This window comes from Hypanus sabinus, unplaced genomic scaffold, assembly GCF_030144855.1.
Source record: "Hypanus sabinus isolate sHypSab1 unplaced genomic scaffold, sHypSab1.hap1 scaffold_1538, whole genome shotgun sequence".
Lineage (NCBI taxonomy): Eukaryota > Metazoa > Chordata > Chondrichthyes > Myliobatiformes > Dasyatidae > Hypanus > Hypanus sabinus.
In genome coordinates, this window is record NW_026779614.1 from 41453 (window position 1) to 63447 (window position 21995).

The window sequence follows — 21995 nt, forward strand, 5'->3', positions numbered from 1 at the left end:
CTATCGTACTCGGGACCCAAGTGAAATCACGTCTGACATTACAGTCGATTTTAACTGTCTGCGGGGGCAATCAGCCACAATGGGGGTAGGGTGGACATGCGATCCTGGGCACCCAGACTCTGATACGCTGCTGAGGAGCTCAGACCCACTATTACACTGCACAGGGTGCGGGGGCAGCTGTAACCCCAGGTCACTGTTTCTCCTTTCAAGTGACTCAAGTCCGACACCAAGACGGAAAGTTACAGCGGTTTATTGATTTCATCATGACAAATATAAATTAAACAACGAGTGAGCTGCTGACGTGCGGGAATAAATAAGCTGCTCCCGACTCACTCACACTCACACACAATTAACTGGCCGGCGACAACGATTGACCGGTTGAATAATCAGTCCCGTTTCTCACCGTCACTCTGCATCGGGGAACCGATGATTATCAAATCACACTTCAGGGCCGTGTCCGGGATCGCTGCAGATCCAGGGTCACTGCCGAGGGATTTGTCCATTTAACATCATTATATCGGCCAGGCTGCAGAATGCACCGTCCTCAGCAAAGGGAGCAAAAGGATTCTCTCCGGGGATAATCCCACCCTGGGATACCGGTGTCCCAGACTAAGCCCCGCCCCCGGGTTCTTCCTGCCTGTGTAATACCCCGGGGTCTCGCGTGGGGGAGTCTTGAACCCGCACATCCGGCGGAAGCTGGTGCTGGACCGGAGGAGATATACGTCAGTGCAGGATCACAACGAACAACACACAGCGCGAGACTGGAGCCAGTTCCGTTAAAACCGTTGGGAATCACACCTGGATCACGGCCATTAAATGTAACGGCGGGAGTTAAAATGGAGGGTGTGGAATCTGTCAAAATGTCCCCATCCCGCGAGCGGGGATGTTCACACATTCAGATGTTCACAGGATCACAGATCCACCATCAGTCCGGGTCTGGGTTCCAGGTAAGATAAAGGTTAAAGGCCAGATGTTCACAGATCCACTACTATCAGTCCGGGTCTGAGTCCCCGCAAAGATCTCAGTTTATTCCCCTCGGCCTCACTGAACCGATTCCAGTGCAGCCTGAAACAGATGGAGGAATAAAGGTGAAATAAACAGATTACACAACAGTGTCAGTAACAGGGGACCGGGGTTAATGTTTCAACAACACTCACAGACAAATATCACCAGAAAACCCGCGGATCCGCTGATATTTTATCACATTGAACATTAACACAAACACTCACCCGATCCACTCCAGACTCGGGAGGGTCAGTATGAGGTGGCGGAGAGCGGGGACAGATCGGTCTGTCAGCGAGTTTGATCCCAAGTTCAGCCACGTCAGTGATGGTTTTGTACTGAGAGCGGAGACGAGATCCTCGACACCAGAATCTGTGAGACCGACACTCCCCAGACTAGAGTTGAGAGAGAGTGAGGGTGAAGGACACAGAGAGACAGGAGACGGTACAAATCCCCAGTGTTTATCAGTAACACAATTACTGATCACATTAATGTTCAGTGTCAGACACCCAGTGACTGTAAACGCAATCTCCCTCAGTCTGGTACTTACCGCAGAGCCTGTATTTTACACTCCGGGTTCCTCAGAGCCATAGACACCAGTTTCACTCCTGAATCTCCCAGTTTATTATCACTAAGGTACAGCTCCGTCAGTGATGGGTTTGTACTGAGAGCGGAGACGAGATCCTTGGCACTCGTATCGGTGAGACCGACATGGGTCAGCCTGGAGATGAGAGAGAGTGAGGGTGAAGGACACAGAGAGACAGGAGACGGTACAAATCCCCGTTGTTTATCAGTAACACAATTACTGATCACATTAATGTTCAGTTCAGACACCCAGTAACTGTAAACACAATCTCCCACAGTCCAGCATTTACTCCAGTTTCGGTATTTTACACTCGCGGTTCTTCAGAGCCGCAGACACCATATTTTTAAGTAGGTACAGTGGAGGTGTCGGGGGTAAGACTTTAACACAGAGAGTGGCGAGTGCGTGGAATGGCGGAGGCAGAAACCATAGGGTCTTTAACAGACTCCTGGATGGCTACATGGAGCTCAGAAAAATAGAGAGCTATAGGTAAAGCTTCGGTAGTTCTAAGGTAGGAACATGTTCGGCACAGTTTTGTGGGCCGAAGGGCCTGTATTGTGCTGTATGTTTTCCATGTTTCTTTGATTCTACTGATCACATTAATGTTCAGTGTCAGACACTCAGTGACTATAAACACAATCTGCCACAGTCTGGTACTTACCACAGTGTCTGTATTTTACACTCCGGATTCCTCAGAGCCACAGACACCAGTTTCACTCCTGAATCTCCCAGTTTATTAAAACTCAGGTCCAGCTCCGACAGTAATGGGTTTGTACTGAGAGCTGAGGCGAGTTCCTCGGCACCAGAATCTGTGAGACCGACATTGTCCAGCCTGGAGATGAGAGAGAGTGAGGGTGAAGGACACAGAGAGACAGGAGACGGTACAAATCCCCACTGTTTATCAGTAACACAATTACTGATGTTTTTTTCTTCAGCACGATTGTGCAGGTCGGCCAGTGAGAACAGCGAGAAGAGTTTAAAAGGAAGACCGATTTACAGAGCGAGCGTCAGAGGAGCGGGAGACAGAGTAGGAAGGCTTTGGCTCAACGGGGCTTCGGCGATAAAGGGTCGAGGCGAGGTAGGTTATCTGTTTACAATACAGACAGAGAGTATGTGTGTGAGGCTAGTTGTCTCTGCTTAGTGTCAGATGTGGGAGACCCGTCGTCTTTGTGATTATTATTAATGACCTAGATGAGGCAGTGGAGGGATGGGTTAGTAAGTTTGCTTGTGACACAAAGGTTATCCACAAAGGTTGTGGATTGTGTGGAAGGTTGTTAGAGGTTACAATGGGACATTGATAGAATGCATAATCGGGCTGAGAAGTGGCAGATGGAGTTCAACCCAGATAAATGTGAGTTGGTTACTTTTGGTAGGTTAAATGTGATGGCAGAATGTAGTATTAATGGTAAGACTTGGCAGCGTGGAGGATCAGATGGATCTTGGGGTCCGAGTCCATTGGACACCCAAAGCTGCAGCGCATATTGACTCTGTAGTTAAGAAGGCATACGGTGTATTGGCCTTCATTAATCGTGGGATTGAGTTTAAGAGCCGAGAGGTAATGTATTGCTATATAGGACCTTGCTCGGACCGCAATTGGAATGCTGTGCTCAGTTCTGGTCGCCTCACTAGAGGAGGGACATGGAAACCATAGAAAGGGTGCAGAGGAGATTTACAAGGATGTTGCCTGGTTTGGGGAGCATGCCTTATGAGAATACCTTGAGTGAACTCGGCCTTTTCTCTTGGAGGAACCGATGATGAGAAGTGACCTGACAGAGGTGTACAAGATCATCAGTGGCATCGAATGTGTGGATAGTCAGAGGCTTTTCCCCAGGGCTGAAATGGCTAGCATGAGAGGGTATATTTTTAGGTGCTTGGATGTAGGTACAGGGGAGATGTCAGGGGTAAGTTTTCTTTTACACGGAGACTATTTAGTACGTGGAATGGGCTGACGGCAGCGCTGGTGGAGATGGAAACCATAGAGTCTTTAAGAGACTCATGGATGGCTACATGGAGCTCAGAAAAATAGAGGGCTAAGGGTAATGCTTAGGTATTTCTATGGTAGGAACATGTTCGGCACAGCTTTGTGGGCCGAAGGGCCTGTATTGCGCTGTCTGTTTTCTATGCTTCTTTGTTTCACTGATCACAATAATGTTCAGTGTCAGACACCCTGTGACTGTAAACACAATCTCCCACAGTCTGGTACTTACCGCAGTTTCTGTATTTTACACTCGGGGTTCCTCAGAGCCGCAGACACCAGTTTCAGTCCTGAATCTCCCAGCTGATTCCCCCCAAGTCTAAACAGAAACAGACAAATTGATGATCAAAGTGATTCAAGCCATGTTTCTGAGGGAATTTCTCTCACTCGGATATTTGAGGAAACATTAAACCCTTCAATAAATCGCTAATCGGAGTTCCCGTCACTGTCAATGTCCCTCACTGCCCAACTCCAGGGTATTTACGGAATGCCAGTAATTTACTCCCACAGTGAGGAAGATTTGTAAATGGGTAAGTATTAATGGGAGATGTTGGAAGTGATCCCACCTGAGAGAAAGGGATAGGAAGACAGATCCTGCAGGAGATGGGTGGGTCTGAACTGATGTCCACAATCGGGAGAGGAGATGCGCCCGTGGGGTCTGGGTATCTGGTAGTGAGCACAGTCACACAGGTGGACTGATGGTGATAGTCACACACGGGGAAGGGCAGGCAAGGACAATCTCATAATGGTATTTCTTTCCTTCTCACTGGGACAGTCTGCAGACGGTCTCTTGTCCCTCACCGGGAAGGGGGTGTGAATCTCTGACCCACCTGCTGCAGTCAGTGTCGGTCTGGGTGTCAGTAACAGTGAGAAGGAATATTGTCAATGGACGTGTCACAGGCAGCGAGAAACACGGCCATTCCTGTGATTTACTACCATTAAACTAATGTCCGTTGTTCACTGATCTGATGAAGTCTCCAGCATCCCTTCACAAGGAACCTTCCCATCGTTGGGCATTTGTCAGAAGTCTTGGCAATCTGAATTACTACAGTTTTACCCAAAAAACTTTACATTGAAACAACACAATGGAACAGTTTCGCAGTTCAGAGTGAGAGATAAATCAAGTTACCTCAACTCCCGGCACTTGTACAACCCGGGTCCCAGCCGCTGGGTTCCTTCACACTGAATGTGGCAGTACTCTAGGTTGAGGTATTTTATTGTATCACAGAGTCCGATGACATGAGACAGGACCGCGCAGTCAATCGGGGTTAGTGTGATTCCACTGAATGAAAGTGTTTCCACAGATCGCAGTGCGGCCTGAGCCAGTCCACGATTCTGAGACTCAAACAGGTAGTGCAATATGTTCAGGAGGCTCCTTTTACCAGATTCACTCCTCGTGTTTCCACTCTGGCGTTTAACCTCCTCCTTCACCCAGTCAATCACCCGGCAGGTTGTTTCATGAGTAAATGGACCCAGAAACTCCTCCAGGCCCCGAGCTATCATTGGGGAGGAAAGACCAGCAACAAAACGGAGAAATACTTCAAATCGCCCATCTGTCGTGTTGTGGGCTTCAGTAAGGAATATCAGGATATCCCCGGGATGTGGATTCAGGAATTGTGCGACTGCAGCTACAAACTCTTGGATGGTGAGGTGTGGGAATGTGTACACTATGCCCCGGGCAGAATCCTCTCTCTCCAAAAGCTCCATCAGGAACCCGGACAGGAACTGGGAAGACTGCAGATTGTACTTGATCAAATCTCCATCTGTAAACACAATCTTCTTCTCGGACACTCCTCTGAAGGCCATCTGACCAACCCTGAGAAACACATCGCGGGAGTTCTCAATCTCACGGCCGTGGTTTTTCAGGATGTTGTAAATATAGTAGGAGTACAGTTGGGTGATGGTCTTGGGTACTCGCTGCGGGTCCCTGACTCTTTGTGTGAAGAAGGGGCCCAGTGCCAGAGCAAGGATCCAGCAGTAGGAGGGGTTGTAGCTCATGGTGTACAGGATCTCGTTCTCTTCCACGTGTTTGATAACAGCTGCTGCCATCGTATGTTCTTCAAAATACCTGATGAAATATTCCTTCCGTTCCTCACTAACAAATCCGAGAATTTCGGCCCAGACACTAATCCGAGCCTTTTTCAATAAATGTAACGCAGCGGGACGGGTGGTCACCAGCACTGAACACCCTGGGAGCAGCTTGCCCTGGATTAAACTGTACACAATGTCAGACACCTTGCACTTGAATTCAGGATCTGTGCATGTGGACTGAGTTTCTGTGTCTCTGCGACTGTCAGAAAAATCAATTCTGTCATTGAATGTATCCAAACCATCGAATATAAACAGCAATCCCTCTGGGTTCTTCCAGACCTCTCTCAGGATATTCCCAAAGTAAGGATACTGATCCAGAATCAGTTCCTTCAGGTTTATTCTGCAGTTAATGGTGTTTAAATCCCGGAATTTGAAACTGAATACAAACTGGAACTGTTGGTATATTTTCCCCGTGGCCCAGTCATAAACAATCTTTTGTATCATTGTTGTTTTCCCAATCCCCGGGACTCCAGCCACTGCTGCCGAGCTCCCAGATTTGGATTTACTCCGGGAAAAGCTACTCTGGAACAACTGATCAGTCCGGATTTTTTCCAGCTTTCGGCGGAGATGGTTCTCTCTCAATTCCTCATGGTCTCTGCCTCTTGCCAGCAGCTCATGTTCCACCAGTGTCCGATCTCGAACAGTAGAAATGACCGTGAGCTCAGCGTATCGATCAACCAGCTTGAAAACCTTCACCTTCTCCCTCATCAGGATCGTGTTCACTCTCAGTGTTTCAGTTTGTGCCCTCAGAGTCTCCTTGTGTTTCTGCTGAACATCTTCCATGGGAACAGAGAACATTGTCAATATATCAAATTGTTCAACTGACAAAGAATATCATAACTGCATTTCAACATTCAGTGTTTGAGATTACATGAATTAATTCAATGCTTCCATGGAAATTAGGACAGAAAGCAAAATTATTTTCACAGACACTAGAACTGAGAGAAAATGTCCAATCCTTAAATTCTGGTACTAATGACTTGTGAAGGTAATCATTCCCCCGATATCCTAATTCAATCCTGACTGTACTTATGTTACAACAACATTTCACTATATTTAAAGCATTGTTTGCATCATTAACAGTCGATGTTAATAGTGATCTGGTGCGGAAATATGGAGAGCAGGACACTGTGCATTTTGACAAAGCTGCACACTGGGGCGTCAGAGGTGTCCACTGCTCTTGCATCTAAACAGGAACAGAATATGTAGGAAATACTCAAGTCGGGTAGCATCTGGAGAAGAATGACAGTGAAGTTCCGGATCGATAACCCATCAGAACGACAAGAATGAAAATGGATGGAGGAGGATGGAGTGATGGAGGAGCGGAGGAAAGATGGAAAGGAATCTCCGTGAATGGCAGAGACCATAAGCGTATCAGTGGTGTACATCGTGTGTGTGGAGAAGGTGGTGAAGTCTTGGCAACTGCTACTGATCAGTCTGGCAGGTGGAGTGTGGGGCACTGTATTATGATGCCTCCGCCTATCAGAGTCGACCATGGACGTTGCGGCCCGGATGACTAGATACGCAAGCCAGGACACTCTTCCATTGATTAACTTCCTTCTCCTATGATAGTTCCTTCATTTTTATGGATTCTGCTTTTATTTCCGTTCAGTGATGCGTACCCTTTATCAGAACTGCATATGCTTGTCCGGAGTGCTGAATCCTCCTTGCGTTGATGAAAATATAACCTTAGAGCTAATTGTGGATTTCAGTTAGGCCACACTGATTTCTGGTCGCCTCACTATAGGAAGGATATGGAAGCATTGAAAAGGGTACAGAGGAGATTCACCAGGATACTGCCTGGTTTAGAGAGTATGGATCATGATCAGAGATTAAAGGAGCTAGGGCTTTATTCTTTGGAGAGAAGGAGAATGAGAGGAGACATGATAGAGGTGTACAAGATATTAAGACGAATAGGTAGAGAGGACAGCCAGCGCCACTTCCCCAGGGCACCACTGCTCAGTACAAGAGGACATGGCTTTAAGGGGAGGGAAGTTCAAAGGGGATATTAGAGGAAGTTTTTTTACTCAGTGAGTGGTTGGTGCATGGAATGCCCGGCCTGAGTCACTGGTGGAGGCAGATACACAGGTGAAGTTTAATAGAGTACTAGACAGGTATATGGAGAAATTTAATGTGGTGGGTTATGTGGGAGGCAGAGTTTGAGGGTCGGAACAACATTGTGGGCCGAAGGGTCTGTAATGTGCTGTACTGTTCTATGTTCTATGAGTATCTAACCTGGGCCTAATATATCGATGCAGCTAAAAGAAGGCACAACAGCGGCTATATTTCATCAGGACTTTCCAACATCACTCGAATATTTCTACAGGTGTAACTTGCAGAGCATTGTAACTGGCTGCATCACCGTCTGGTTCATGGGGACTACTGTACAGGATCGGAGTAAGGCGCACACTCAACGATTCAGGGATAACTTCTCTGCCATCCAGTCTCTGAATGGACATTGAACCCGTCGATAGTGACTCACTAATCTCTTTTATATTTCTATTTCTACACAAGTAGTTTAATATTTTATAGAACCACACAGACATGCATAGCTATATATACTATATACGGTTTCTTTGGAAATTAGTTCCAGTATTTGAATTAATAGTTTTAGCTTTACTGATGCAAGAACAACTAATTTCCAATCATCCCTGTACAGCTGTGTCAAAGTATAATTCGTTTATTATTTTTTCTTCAGATTTGATACCTGATTTTTGTCCGTTTCAGTAAATTAGAAAGCAGGTTTACAACTAGACAAAACCACAGAGAGCTGTGGAAGTCGCTCTGGAATACACCTCCATTTATTTTTATAACAGTGGCTGTTCCTCTGTGGATGTTAATAGGGCGATTATTTCATGCCGATGCTTCATCAGACGTTGTGGAAATTTCACAAAGATTTGTTGCATTTTATATATATTAGGAACTTCTCTTAAACACACGAGGGACAGAATCAGGCAACACAGACAAAATGTTGGTGGAACGCAGCAGGCCAGGCAGCATCTACAGGAACAGGCACTGTCGACGTTTCGGGCCGAGTACTTCCGTCAGGATTGTCTCAGAATCAACCGGTGTTTGATAAACAATATAATGTTGAAAGATTTCTGCTTACCCCAGGGCTTGCTATCGAATTACATAATCTATTAGCAGTTGTTCCTTAAATCCGTTCATACCAACACTGTATTCTTACTGCACTTCTCTATGTCTATTGTGGTTATCATGTGAGTGGTAATTAGTGACGAGATGAACGATGTTACAATTATACATGCATACATACATACATATTGGATTTATTATTAAGAAGCCAATAATAACATAGTAGATGACCATTCAACAGTCTTATAAATGCAGAATTAAAGCTGTCCTTGAGGCTGTCGGTTCATACCTTCAGCCTTTTATATTTTCTGCCCCATGGGAGTATGAAAGAGAGAATGTTTGAGGTGGGTTAGGGTTCAGCAGTGAGGCTTTGGGGGAGGGGGGTGTAGTTTCTTGCTAACTTGATTGAGTTCCTCCAGGAGGTGACAAAGGCGATGGATGAAGTTACACATGGATATTTTCTGCTTGAATATTAGTCGGATGTTTGACAAGATCCCACATGGGAGGCTCATACAGAAAATTAACATGCTTGAGTACTGTGTGAACTGTCCTGGCTGCCGGGGACCCACATTGGGAGAAATTTATTTCGCTGGCGGGTAGTGAATCTGTGAAATCATTGCAATAGACAGCTGAGGAAGACAAGTCATTGGGTATATGTAAAATGCAGGTCAATATGTTCCTGATTAGGAAGAGTGTCAATGTTTACTGGGATAATGGAGTAGGGAGAAATTGAAGAGCAAATTTACTGCACCGAATGGCTTAATTCTGCCCCTGGATCTTACGGTTTTAGGGAGCATCTGCAGTATTGTATTCACTTCTGATTGTCCAGCTCTTGGAAGGATTGGAAAGGGTGCTGAACAGGTTCATCAGGGTGTTGTCTGGATTCGGTGACATGTGCTACAAGTAGAGGTTTGAAAAACTTGGTTTGTTTACTCTGGAGTTAGAATAGAGATCTGACTGAGGAGTACAATTTTGAGAGATGAGAGTTTAGGTACACAGCCTGTATTTTGTTGTTTTTTTTTCACATGTGACTGGTGTCTAGTACCAGAGGGCATTTGGTGAGGGTTAGACTGGGTAAAGTTACAGCACATTGGTCGAGTTTTCACATGGTGGTGGGTGCCTGGAATTTATTGCCTGCGTCATGTCGGATGCAACTATGATATAGATTCTCCGAGGTCTACACATGAAATGCGCAGTAAATGCAAGGGTATGGTCAATAAAAAAACAGAGGATACCAAAGTATTTTTTTTCTTTCCCAGATATATAAAGAGTAAAAGACAGTGAGAGGGTCGATATCGGAGCGCTGAAAAATGATGTTGTAGATGTCGTAATGGGTGAAAAGGAAATGGCAGACACACTCTGTAGAAGTCATTAGGGGAATTACAAAATGTAAAGAGCATCAGCAGACATAATTGAGTGTAGCTGTTGTTACGAAGGGCAAGGGGCTTCGGAATCTGAAAGGTCTGAATGTAGAAAAGACACCTCAGCTGGACGATAAAGTGTATCAGGAGCCCGCCTGAGGTGTGTGGGCATTCCTTGAGCATTAGAAACAGGAGTGAAGGGTTCAGCACACCCACCCAACAGCTGGATTAATAGAAAAATGCAATGTAGGATATTCAGGCTGCAGCGAGATATTCTCTGAATTGTACACCGAACCAGAGATCAGCGAATGATTAATGGTGAATTTTGATTCCCAGGTTCCAGCAATTCACAGTCAAACATTTGAGATCTGGTTTGAACTCTGCATTTCATCACTCACCTATCAGATGAGAGGGTAACTCAGATAACACTTGGCCGATGTCCATGTATTCTTGTGGATCAGGACCTGTTTGAATCAAAACAATGTCCATGAAAACAGAGCTAGAATAATAAAAACTGTTTATTTCAATGTGCCTTTGTGTTCAGTGCGTGGTTTTAACATACCGAGCTCCTGTACTTCCCTCAGTATTTTGTCCAACTTCGGTAACTCAGTCCTCCATGTCACAAAGGATTCCCACATCGCCCTCCGGGCCCGGGAGCCTTTGCCCATCACCAAACTGAGGAAGAGTCTGGAACTCTCTGCCCGGTTTCCCTTCTCTGTCAGCTCAGTGACTTTCTATAAAAGAAAACAATGAATATATTGTGGAGCAGACAGACAGACATGGGGAATGTGGAGGAAAATATCTGTTCATGGTCCCGGTAGTTTCAGAACAGATGCAGTCACTGGGCTGCTGTCTCATCCTCCCTGGGTTCAGTCATTAACAGAGAAACAGTAACTGAAGGAAATTCTACATCAATATTCTGTAAGTATAAGATTTTACTGACACCCTGCTGTATATTCAACGTGATTAACTTACATAAGTGTGCAACATTACATCAAAAAAGATGCGACAACAAGAACGGAAGAGTGGGAGAGTGAGAGGATGGCAGGCATCACTGAATTGTGGCGAAAAGAAGATGGATACATACTTAATCAAAAGGACAAGCGGGTAGGTGAAACGGTTGGCTTGACTCCGTTCTCGTCGAAAAATAGAAGTCCTTCTAAAGAGGTGATATTGGATTGGATGATGTAGATGTTAAGAAACTGCACAGGAAAAATGACCTTGACGGAACAGTAACCAGGATGTGGGCTACAAATTCCAGTGGGAAAGAGAAGAGGCAAATAAAGAGCTCAGTGTTAAAATAGTCATGGGGTATTTCGATATGCAGATAGCTTTGGAAAATCAGGTCGGTGCTGAATCCCAAGTGAGGGAATTTATAGAATGCCTATGAGATGGCTTTTGAGAGAAGCCTGTGGTTGAGCCCACTATAGGAAAAGCGGATCTGGATCCGGTGTTGTGTATTGCAGCAGATTTGTTAGGAAGCTTAAGGTAAATAAACCCATAAGAAGCATTGATCATAAAATAACAGAAAGGGAGGGAGAAGGTAAATTTAGATGCATCTGTGTTACAGTGGAATAAAGGAATTACAGTCTGGGCAAAAATAAATTGGAAGATGACACTAGCAGAGGAAACACCAAAGTAGGTGAGGAGTAGATGAAGATTCTCGTAGCGATTCGGAAGGCGTCGGTAGAGGTAGATAATCACAAAGATGAAGAATTATTCCAAAGGGAGGATGATCAAACGTGGCTGACGAGGAAGTCAATGCAGCACAAAAGCAAAGGAGAGGGCAGAGAATATTGCAAAATATAGTCGAAAGCTGGAGGACTGGGAAGCTTTTACTAACCAGCAGAAAACAACAAAAAAGCCATAAGTGGACAGAATATGAAATGTGAAGGTAGGCTAGCTAATAACGTAAAATGGTTCATCAAAAGGTTTGTCTGATATATATACTCTTTTAGGACAACCTATTGATTTTTGGGGCAATAAGATATCAGCTTTACGTGCGGTAGTTCATGTCTAACCAATCTTAAAGTTCTTCCAGGAAGTGACCAGGAAAGTGCATGGATTCACGGATTCAAGGAAGTGGGTGTTGTCTCCATGTAATTTAGCATGACCTTTGACAAGCTACTGCATAGGAGGGTGGGCAAGAATGTTCAGTTGCTCAGGTTTCAAGGTAAAATGGTAATTTGAATTTGACATTGGCTATTTGGAAGAAGACAGAAAGTGGTTATAGACTGTTGAATCTCTGACTGGGAGTTTGTAACTCGTGCGGTGCCACAGGGATCAGTGCTGGGTCCCTTGTTGTTTGTCATCTGCATCACCGATCTGGATGAACATGTGGTTAACTGGATCAGCAAATTTGCAGCTGGTACCAAGAGTGGGAATGTGTGGTGGAGAGTGAAGAAGACGGCCAAAGCTTGCAGTGGTGTCTAAACCAGCTGAGATATCGGCTGGAAAATGACGGATGCAATATAATGCAGACAAGTGAGACGTGTTGCACTTTGGAATGACCAAGCAGGATCGATCTTATACAGTGACAGTAGGGCACTGAGGTGTGTGGTATAACAAAGTGATCTGGGAATGCAGGTCCATAATCATTAAAAGTGGCAGCAAAGGTAGATAGATCGGAAAGGAAGTATTTGGCACATGAGCCTTCAGAAATGAAGGTATTGAGTACAGGAGATGAGATGTGATGTTGAACGTGTATAAAACGTTGGTGAGGTCTAGTTTTCAGCGTTGTGTGCAGATCCAATCATCTACTTAGAGCACAGATGCAAAGAATGTTGGAAGAGTACAGAGCAAATCTACAAGAATGTTGCCAGGACTGGTGGATCTGAGGTATAAGAAAATATTGAACAGTTTAGGGCTTTAAGCCTTGGAACGCAGAAGATTAAAGGGCGATTTGATAGAGGTTCACTAAATTATGAGCGTTATAGATAGGTTAAATGAACGGAAACTTCTTCACTCAGGGGGTGGTGACAGTGTGGAACGAGGTAGCAGTGCAAATGGTACAAGCGGTTAAGAGAGAACTGGATAGATACAAGAATGATAAGGGTATAGAGCGCCAGGACACGGTGCAGTCAATAGGAATAGGCAGTTTCAGTAGTGTGGCATGGAATAGATGGGCGAAAGGGCCTGTTTCTGTGCTGTACTTTTCTATTTCTATAACAAGTCGGCCACTCGTTGGGAACTCAGATGGAGACCAGATCAGCTGTGGTTAGCAGGTTTCCCTCCCTCAAGTACCACAGTGAAGCCGGTTGGTCCAATTTACAATCTGACAGTTTAATATTCATCCTGGATTAATAAGCTGAGGCGAATTTGACCAATGGTCCTGATAAGATGCAATATTAAATTTAGACTGAATGTCTGTTCAACAGTCCAGATATGCAGCCACTGCTCTTATTTCACACTGATAAATGCAGCAGGTGTGAGAGGAAAATGTGACGCTGAACCTGTTGTTCCCAGTGCTCCCCACCTTAGCAGCTGAAAACAGATCTGCTGAAGACAAGTCAGAGAGCAAATTTTCCATTACCATGTAGAACTAGAATGTGCAGGAGATTAATATCGATTACTATTCCCTCTGATACCAGCAGTTCAGTGACAATACACTAAATACACTCACCTCATTTTCTTCTCTACTGAAATGTCCCTCCTTTGTCAACATCCAACCGAGTCTTTCAACCTTTTCTTCAATCGCTTGTTTGAGTCTGTCCCTGTAGAATTTTGTCAGCTGGTACAGTCGATACTCGCCCCCCTCTGCCAGGAGGTCGGAGATTGTAAACTCTGGCTCTGTGAATATAAAAAGAGAATGTAGTCACAAACTCAAATATCGCTTGTCTCCACCGCTCTGGCCCTGCTCAACAAACCAGTCACGTCTTGAATCTCAGTGTTGACCTGCTTTCAGCTGAAAACACGTATCGCCCTTAAAACCGATCCATCAATGCGCTGGGCATGACGTTACCAGAAAGACCACATTCAGTAGTAACCTGTCTCTCCTACCGTCCCACCCACTCACTGATTTCAGTTTAAGATGGGCAATAAATGTTGGGACTGTCCATAATAGTCGCTTCCCAGAGATATACTCTCTCTATCCTGGCAGATACATTTCCCATAACTCAAATCCTGGAACTAATCACTTATCCAGATAGCTGCATTTCATGTTGTGGGGTAACGGGTGCCTCACTACACCACATACACCACACCAACACATTTCCCCTCTCTGAATAACCCTCCAACAAGGAATCACATTTACCTGCTTCCTGATTCAATCTGCAAACACATCACCCTCATATTTCACTCACCCGCTTCTTGTTTGGGAGTTGACAACTCCGTGTTCAGTGAGCTTCCGAGCTGACAGGCAGTCGCCTCGCTTGTGCCATTTCCAAGGTCCTGCTCGGTGTCTCTGACGTAACTGTCTACGGGCTGACTTTGCTCCTCCTCCGCTGCGGCTGTCACATTCCATTGTGACATTGCTCTCAATCTGACCCTGTTTTGGTACCTTGCTTCCCGCGTCCCGATGATCTTCCCTCGGTGAGTTGCCTAGTAAAAACCTCTTGACTACTTTTCGTACCCGCTTTAATTTCCCATCGGAAGTGAATGATGAATAGCAGGTTCGGAGTGATTTATACTCGAACAAGGTTTCACAATGGGTGTCTGCAATGAAGCCGAGACTCTGACTGACTAGATTTGGAGTGGGACTGTGCTGGTGAATGTGAACCACACTTCCTGCTAGGTGACCATCACGACAAACCAGTGTCTGGACACATCCACTCCCAGAAAAAGAAGTGTATAGACACAGTAATACTGTTATCGGAATACGCATTAGTTGAATGCCCTGATAACCAACGGTTATTAATGGAACGGCATCAGGTGATACCGGGAATTATCACTGGGATCATCAAGCATAAATAAACATAAATCTCTTGGATCACAAACTGTCCAGTCACCTGTGTCACACACAGACACGCCATTGCATTACTCATGGTCCGATCCTGTAGGTAACACGTTCTCTGTTTGCTTTGTCACACACTGTCTTGTCCCCTGGGTCACAGACTGACCACTGCCTTGAGACGAACAATGTCCAGTCCCCTGGGTCACAGACTGACCATTGCCTTGAGACGAACAATGTCCAGTCCCCTGGGTCAAAGATTGACCATTGCCTTGTGATGAACAATGTCCATTCCCCTGGGTTACAGACTGACCATAACATTGAGCCCCTGAAGCCTGGTCCCCTGGGTCCCGTCCCGTCTCCTGGATGATGATCGTCATGGAACAACTATACAAGTCATTGGCAATTGAAGAGTCTTGCGTGCATTTCTAGTAGCTAAACTTAAAGACACGCTGAGAGAGCTTTACATACAGTTGCAATTGTTAATCTAGAGGATGGATGGTATTCAGCTCGAAAGAGTGAGGAGGAGATTGACAAGTACGTTACTGGATGGGGCTGTTTGTTTTTTTTGTGAATTAAAGCACTGGTTTTGTTATACCACGAGTTTGTGAGTTCAAGACCGACTGGAGCCTCAATATTTTTTTTTCGAATCTCATGTGGATAGGCTGGTGAAGAAAGCTTTTGGTATGTTGGCCTTTATAAATCCGAGCATTGAGTATGGGGGTTGGGATGTAATGGTAAAATTGCTCAAGTCATTGGTGAGGCCAAATTTGCAGTATTGTGTACAGTTCTGGTCACTGAATTATAGAAAAGAAGTCAACAAAATAGAGAGGCAGAGGATATTTACTAGAATGTTACCTGGGTTTCACCACCTAAGTTACAGGGAAAGTTTGAACAAGTTAGTTCTTTATTCTTTGGAGCTTAGAAGGTTGAGAGGGGACTTGATAGGGAATAATGAGGGGGATAGATCAAGTTGACGTGGATAGTATTTTTTATTGAGAATTGGAGAGATTCAAACAAGAGGACATGATTTGAGAGTTAAGGGTCAAACGGTTAAGTGTAGCACGAGGGGTATTTTCTTTACTCAGAGAGTGGTAGTTGTGTGGATTGAGCTTCCAGTAGAAGTGGTAAAGGCAGGTTCGGTATTGTCATTTAAAGTAAAAATTGACAGGTATATGGACAGGAAATGAATGGAGCGTTATAGGCTGAGTGCAGGTCAGTTTGGATATGTGTGAGTAAGTGATCGGCACGGACTAGAAGGGCCGAGATGGCCTGTTTCCGTGCTGTAATTGTTATATGGTTATCTGGTTATATCACGGGAGCTTGAAGGGAAACCTTACACACGTACATAAAATAATCAGGGTGTAGACAGTGTTTTTCCCAGGGTAAGGGAGTCTGAGACCAGAGGGCAGAAATTTAAAATGGACCGAAGGTGGTATATACACTTTTTCACGTGGTAGGTGATGGGTATAAATTACCCATGCAGCCAGATGAGGTAGTAAAAACAAATAAAATTACAAAGTTGAGAAAAGATGTGGGCAGGAAAAAAGATAGAATAAGTCTGCAAGGGAAACATGGGAAAAGCTGCTGTGAAATCGGACAAGCTCAGAGACATTTAGAACAGCATTTAGTTGGGCAGCTGTGAAATCGGACAAGCTCGGAGACATTTAGAACAGCATTTATTTGGGCAGAAGGACCTGTTTCAAGGCTGTAATCTCTATTTTATTCCACCTGGAATCACAGAGCTGAGCACAATCACAATGCTTACAGGAGACAGAGACAATTGGTCACAGGTTATACCGGGTCTCCTATCAGAGATACTTGGAATTTAAATTCAAGTAGCAGATCATCTCATGAGGGACTATGAGACCTCAGGTTCCCCATTTGGTCACAGACCAGATCTGGATTGGGGTATTAAAACAGTATCAGAATCAAGTTTACTATCACCGGCATGTAACGTGAAATTTGCTAACTTAGCAACAGCAGTTCAATGCAATACATAATCTAGCAGGGAAAAGAAATATTAAAAAAATAAAAAATATATAATAATAATAATAATAATAATAATAATAATAATAATAATAATAATAATAATAATAATAAGAAGAAGAAGAAGAAGAAGAAGAAGAAGAAGAAGAAGAAGAAGAAGAAGAAGACAAATAAACCAATTGCGTATATTGAGTAGATCTTTAAAATCATGCAAAAACAGAAAGACTCTATATCAAAAAAAAGTAAGCAAGTGTCCAAAGATGGGATGTCCATTTCGGAATCAGATGGCAGAAGGGACGAATCTGTTCCTGAATCGCTGAGTGTGTACCTTTAGGCTTCTGTATCTGCTTTCTGACGCTAACAGTGAGGAAAGGGCATGCCTGGGGTGCTGGAGGTCCTTAATAATTTGACGCTGCCTTTCTGAGACCCTGGTTCCCAAAGATGTCTTGGGAACTTTGTAGGCTAGTACCCAAGATGGAGCTGAGTAGATTTACAAATTTCTGCAGCTTCTTTCGGTCCTGTGCAGTAGCCCCTCCAAACCAGACAGTGATGCTCCGAAGCTGACCACAAGTCTATCTAAAATGAAGGGTCTCCTGATCCTCAGCCATTTCCAAGTCTGGCAAAGTTCTCGGCTCGGCTACAGAAAACAGAGTTTGGAAAATTCCCCTCATCTACTTTGTCAACAAGAGGGGTGTTGATAGCTGCCCTGCCGAATCCTGAAATGTTTTGTTATCACAGAATCTCTGAAATCCCGGAAATGCACTTATCACCTGTCTCTGAATTTTATAAATGAAAATTGGAGATGTCTTTCATCTCTAAACAGGCCCTGATGTACAACAAACCCTGAACCTGGACTTTTACGTAACAAACAACACCGCTGTCTCATTCCTGTATGTGTTTCACTCTCAACCTGCTGATTCAGGGTCTCCAGCTCCTTTCACTCAGGTGAAGCTTGGCCTGGTGAGCGGAGTCATTCGACCATTACTGGTGTCAGGTCCCTGCGCTGGAACTGGAACACAAAGCCGTTTTACCAGTGGGATCAATGTTTGATAAAACTTCTCTGCCCTGTTAGCGCCTGTGTAAGTTTCTTCATCTGAACTACTGTGCACCAACAGGGCAGAAGTTTAATTATAAAGATCCCGGTGATCATACCTGTAGCCATTCTTATTCTGACTGATGATTGTCGATTTTCGTCGTCTTGTTTACACTTTGATCGCGATGCACGACAGCTCCACCCGCTGGTGATGCCCTGAATTACACAAAACAAGCAGTGTGTCAGAGAGCAAATGTGCAAATGTGCAAATGTGACAGTATCTGCATCCTCTGCATCTGAGCAGCAGTTCGTTTAGGAACCAAACATTCCCTGTTAACATCACTTCCCACACCATGCCTGTACGTCTGTCCAGTGATATCTGGCTCATCCTACTGATGAAGTATGCCGACCACAGTGCCCACAGAGCTGGTCCCAATTTCCTGTGTTGAGCCCATTTCCCCCCTGGCCTCTTTATTCCATCTTCACATCCCAACTGCTTCTGGAATTATACAATTGTGCCTGCCTCATCCACTTCCTCTGGCAGGTCCCTGCACATAATCACCAGCCGCTGCATGAAACCGTTGCTGCTCATGTTGGTTTTGCAATCTATATACCACTCATCTGCCCATTTAGATCCCCTACAAGCTACGATATTCTTCACCGTGGGTACCATCTACTAATTTTGCGTCATCCACGAACTTACCAGTCAAGCCTTGTGCACCTGCATTCAATTCATTGCTATCAAATAACAAATATCAAATATTGCAACTTGTAGCTTTGCGGTACAACACTACTTACGCGCCTCCATTCTGAGGAGAAACCTTCATCCATCACTCTTTGCTTACTAATTTCAAGGCAATTTTTGAATCCATCTAACTTTCTCTCTCTGTACCGCATGGGACCTTGTCTTCCAGACCAAGCTGTCATGAGGCACCTTGTTAAAGGCTTTACTGAAGTTCAATGTACAACATCCACTCGCCCATCCTCACTGACAATCATCTTCAAAAACCTTAAAAAGTATTGTTGAACACAACTTTCCATGCACCATGCCATGGTGACTCCTACTCAGTCTCTGTCGACACAAATGTTGGTAGATATTCTGTGTGTGACTGGTCCGTACTGTGGAAAATTGTCTCGGGCACATCCCCTTCCATTTTATCTACTCACCATCAAAAATCCAAAATGATAACCCGTAGTAAGGTTATGCTTCTCCAAATGCTCAAAATTCCTGTCCTCAAGTATCCGTTCCAAGGGTTTTCCAACCCCCGATGTAACACACACTGGTCTATAATCCCCTGGATTAAGCCCATTGTGTTTATTGAATTACAGAACAACATTTGACAGCCTCCAATCATGTGTTGCTACCCTTGTGGCCAGAGAGGATGCAATGACCATTATCAGTGCCCCGTAACCACCCCCCGTCACTTCCTGTAGTAACGTGGTGTTTATTGGCAGAATGAACAACATCTCTTTCTTAGCAGAATGACAATGTTATGCTATCGTCACCATCACTGTCCATCTCATTGGTAACACTAAAATAAAGCATTCGTTAAGCACCTCACCTGTCACCGTATCCTCCGGCACGTTTCCACCTTTGCTCCTGCGTAGTCCTACACTCAATCGATTCACCCTCCTCTTCTTCACCCACATGTAGAACGCCTTGGGCTTTCCTTCATCCTACTTCCCAAGGACTTCTCAAGTTCCCTTCGACTTCTAAATCACTTCTTAAGTTCCATCCAGGCGACCTTATAATTCTCTAGAGCCTTGCTTGAATGTTGCTTCCTAAACCTAAATAATGCTTCCTTCTTGCTTAAATGCTCTCATCTCTTGTGAACCACGGTTCGTTTATATAAACATTCTTTCACGGTGTCTGGAACAAATCTTCCCCGAACCGCATTCAAGTGTTCCTGAAACAAACTTCAGATTTCCATTGTGCATTTCCCTTTGAAACTGTTTTTCCCAATTTACACTCCCAAGATGCTTCGAATACCATTGCAACTATTAAATACTGCCTCGTATCGTCCGCTACCATCCGTGTCCATGACCATGATAGAAGTTGAGGTGTTGTGGTCATTATCTCAAAAGTGTCACGCATCGTAATATCTGTCACCTGACCAGCATCATTGTCTCATACTAGATCGAGTATGGCAGCTCCTCCAGTTCGCCCAGCCACATACTATGTCAAGAATTCATCCAGGACACATAACGCATTCTGGCCCTTTGACACATTTTGGAACAAGGAGATGGAATCAACATCAGGAACGTTGAGGTCAACAATGACAACAACCTTGTTGCTTTTGCACCTTTCCCAAAACTGCCGAGTTATCTGCTCTCATTATCCCAGTGGCTTTCGGGAAGGCTGACAGAATGCTCCCAGATTGATAGCCTCCTTCCCGTTTCTGACTTTCACCTACGTTGATGTTCTCTGTTTATGTAGCTGTGATACCATTCCTAATTAGTAAAGACAATCCTCCATATGTATTCTGAAACAACTAAAAACTGAAGCATCAAACACCAATCCTACCCTTATAACAGTCAGGTCTGTGTAATGGTGATAATATGCACCATCCATGTTCTAAGTTACTCTTATTCTTAATACTTATTGTATTGAATTAAACACGTTTCCAGCTGACTACATGATGTCCTGTCCACATCCGACCTTTCCACCAGTCTCTGTGAACTTTGCATCTACCTTTATATCAACTCTGCTATTACCTGACCAAACGCTCTGTTTCCCAACCCGCAACCACTGAGTTTAATCCGACCTCGGCAGCTCCAGCAGTCCTGGCTGCAGGGACATTTATTCATCCCAAGTACAGATATAACCCATGCCTTTGGTACAGGGCCAAATGGGAACATAACTTCATTATAAAACCTAAATATGCTTAATCACAGGTTCGTACGTTCTGACAATTTATTAGTAGAAAAGCACTTGATGGCGACAGGGTATACAAATGTAAATTATTGTTTGGCATTTGCTAGTTAAGACTGAAATATGGTGCTGGGACATTTGGCTTCAAGAGGGTTTGCTCTTAGCAGAGGCTTGCTCGACGATATACTCGAGGGCAAGTGTATCATTGCAGCTTGCAATAGACAGAGGAGTCAATGACATGTTGCTGCAGTTCACGGTAATTCCACATTTCCGCAATCAACAGAACAGGAAAAAAACTGTGGCCTCTTATAAAGGGAGGAAATTCTCAACACATTTTCAGATTAATGTGACGTAACACAGGCAAGCAAATAAACAAGCAGAACTGATAAGAGTTTGAAATGAGCAAACAATATGAGGGAATGTGCGTGGCTTCACAGAGTAATTAGCAAATCTGCAGTGAGTGCAGCTGGGTCTGACAGACGCATATTGGTATTCCTAGGCTGATTCAGTCCCACTCCAGCTATTTCCTACCTTCCTTGGTACAAAAATGTAATACCAAAAGGACCGGTGTTCGGGTAAATAAGACTCTCCAATCTTTCCCCTGACTGAATCAATGGAAACGCCAAGTCAGATGGGTTCTCTCCATTTGGTGCTCTCCGTCTTCGGGCTGGTTCATTGTTGCTGTTCCCTCGTCTTCAGTTGTGATTTTCTTCCAGTCGTGGGCTTTTCCTCCAATAAATCTCGCAGGTCAGGTCAACCTTTAACCAGAGAGATAATGAAGCATGTTACTCATACAAAGTAGAACAGAGGATTAAGCTTATTGGAACTTAATCTTGAACTCATATGTAATGATGCGAGTGAAGAAATCTGTAACTGCCCCTCGACTTTACAAAACCTGACATGGGATACAAAGAAACACACATAAAATTGCTGCAGGAACTCATCAGATCAGGCAGCATCTGTATGTCGACTCTACTCTCTTCCACAGATGCTGCCTGGCCTGCTGATTTCCTCCAGCATTTTGTGTGTGTTGCTTGGTAGCATCTGAAGATCTTCCTTTGTCTGTGATGGGATAAAAAGAAGTCATCACTCAGTCATGGTATAAGAT

General features: G+C 44.4%; 1 protein-coding gene across 5 annotated transcripts; it reads right to left on the minus strand.

Annotated features, from left to right (window-relative positions):
- Positions 1 to 234: 234 nt before the first annotated feature.
- Positions 235 to 21642, minus strand: LOC132387111 (NACHT, LRR and PYD domains-containing protein 3-like). 5 transcript variants are annotated; one of them, XM_059959464.1, is made up of 11 exons: positions 21444 to 21642; positions 18135 to 18231; positions 13728 to 13894; positions 10668 to 10839; positions 10504 to 10569; positions 4690 to 6427; positions 3793 to 3879; positions 2247 to 2417; positions 1553 to 1723; positions 1230 to 1397; positions 235 to 1065 (listed from the first exon to the last, which is right to left on the minus strand). In XM_059959464.1, exons 2-11 carry the CDS (start codon positions 18142 to 18144, stop codon positions 975 to 977), a joined length of 2841 nt encoding a protein of 946 aa, XP_059815447.1. In that variant the 5' UTR covers positions 18145 to 18231; positions 21444 to 21642; the 3' UTR covers positions 235 to 974. The 5 variants fall into 5 exon arrangements, with proteins under 5 accessions (XP_059815447.1, XP_059815446.1, XP_059815445.1 ...); XM_059959463.1 differs by having other exon boundaries at positions 21419 to 21642; XM_059959462.1 differs by lacking the exon at positions 21444 to 21642 and adding an exon at positions 19578 to 19912.
- Between the last annotated feature and the right edge of the window lie 353 nt (positions 21643 to 21995).

What these genes read in the sequence shown, in the direction of transcription:
- LOC132387111 (XM_059959460.1), bottom strand. Translation starts at nt 14,575, where the DNA reads ATGTCACAATGGAATGTGACAGCCGCAGCGGAGGAGGAGCAAAGTCAG. An exon ending in TGTAAAATACAGACACTGTG is followed by an intron (nt 1,724 to 2,246) that starts GTAAGTACCAGA and finishes TCTCATCTCCAG; the next exon opens with GCTGACCCATGTCGGTCTCA. An exon ending in CCGAGTCTGGAGTGGATCGG is followed by an intron (nt 1,066 to 1,229) that starts GTGAGTGTTTGT and finishes CATCTGTTTCAG; the next exon opens with GCTGCACTGGAATCGGTTCA.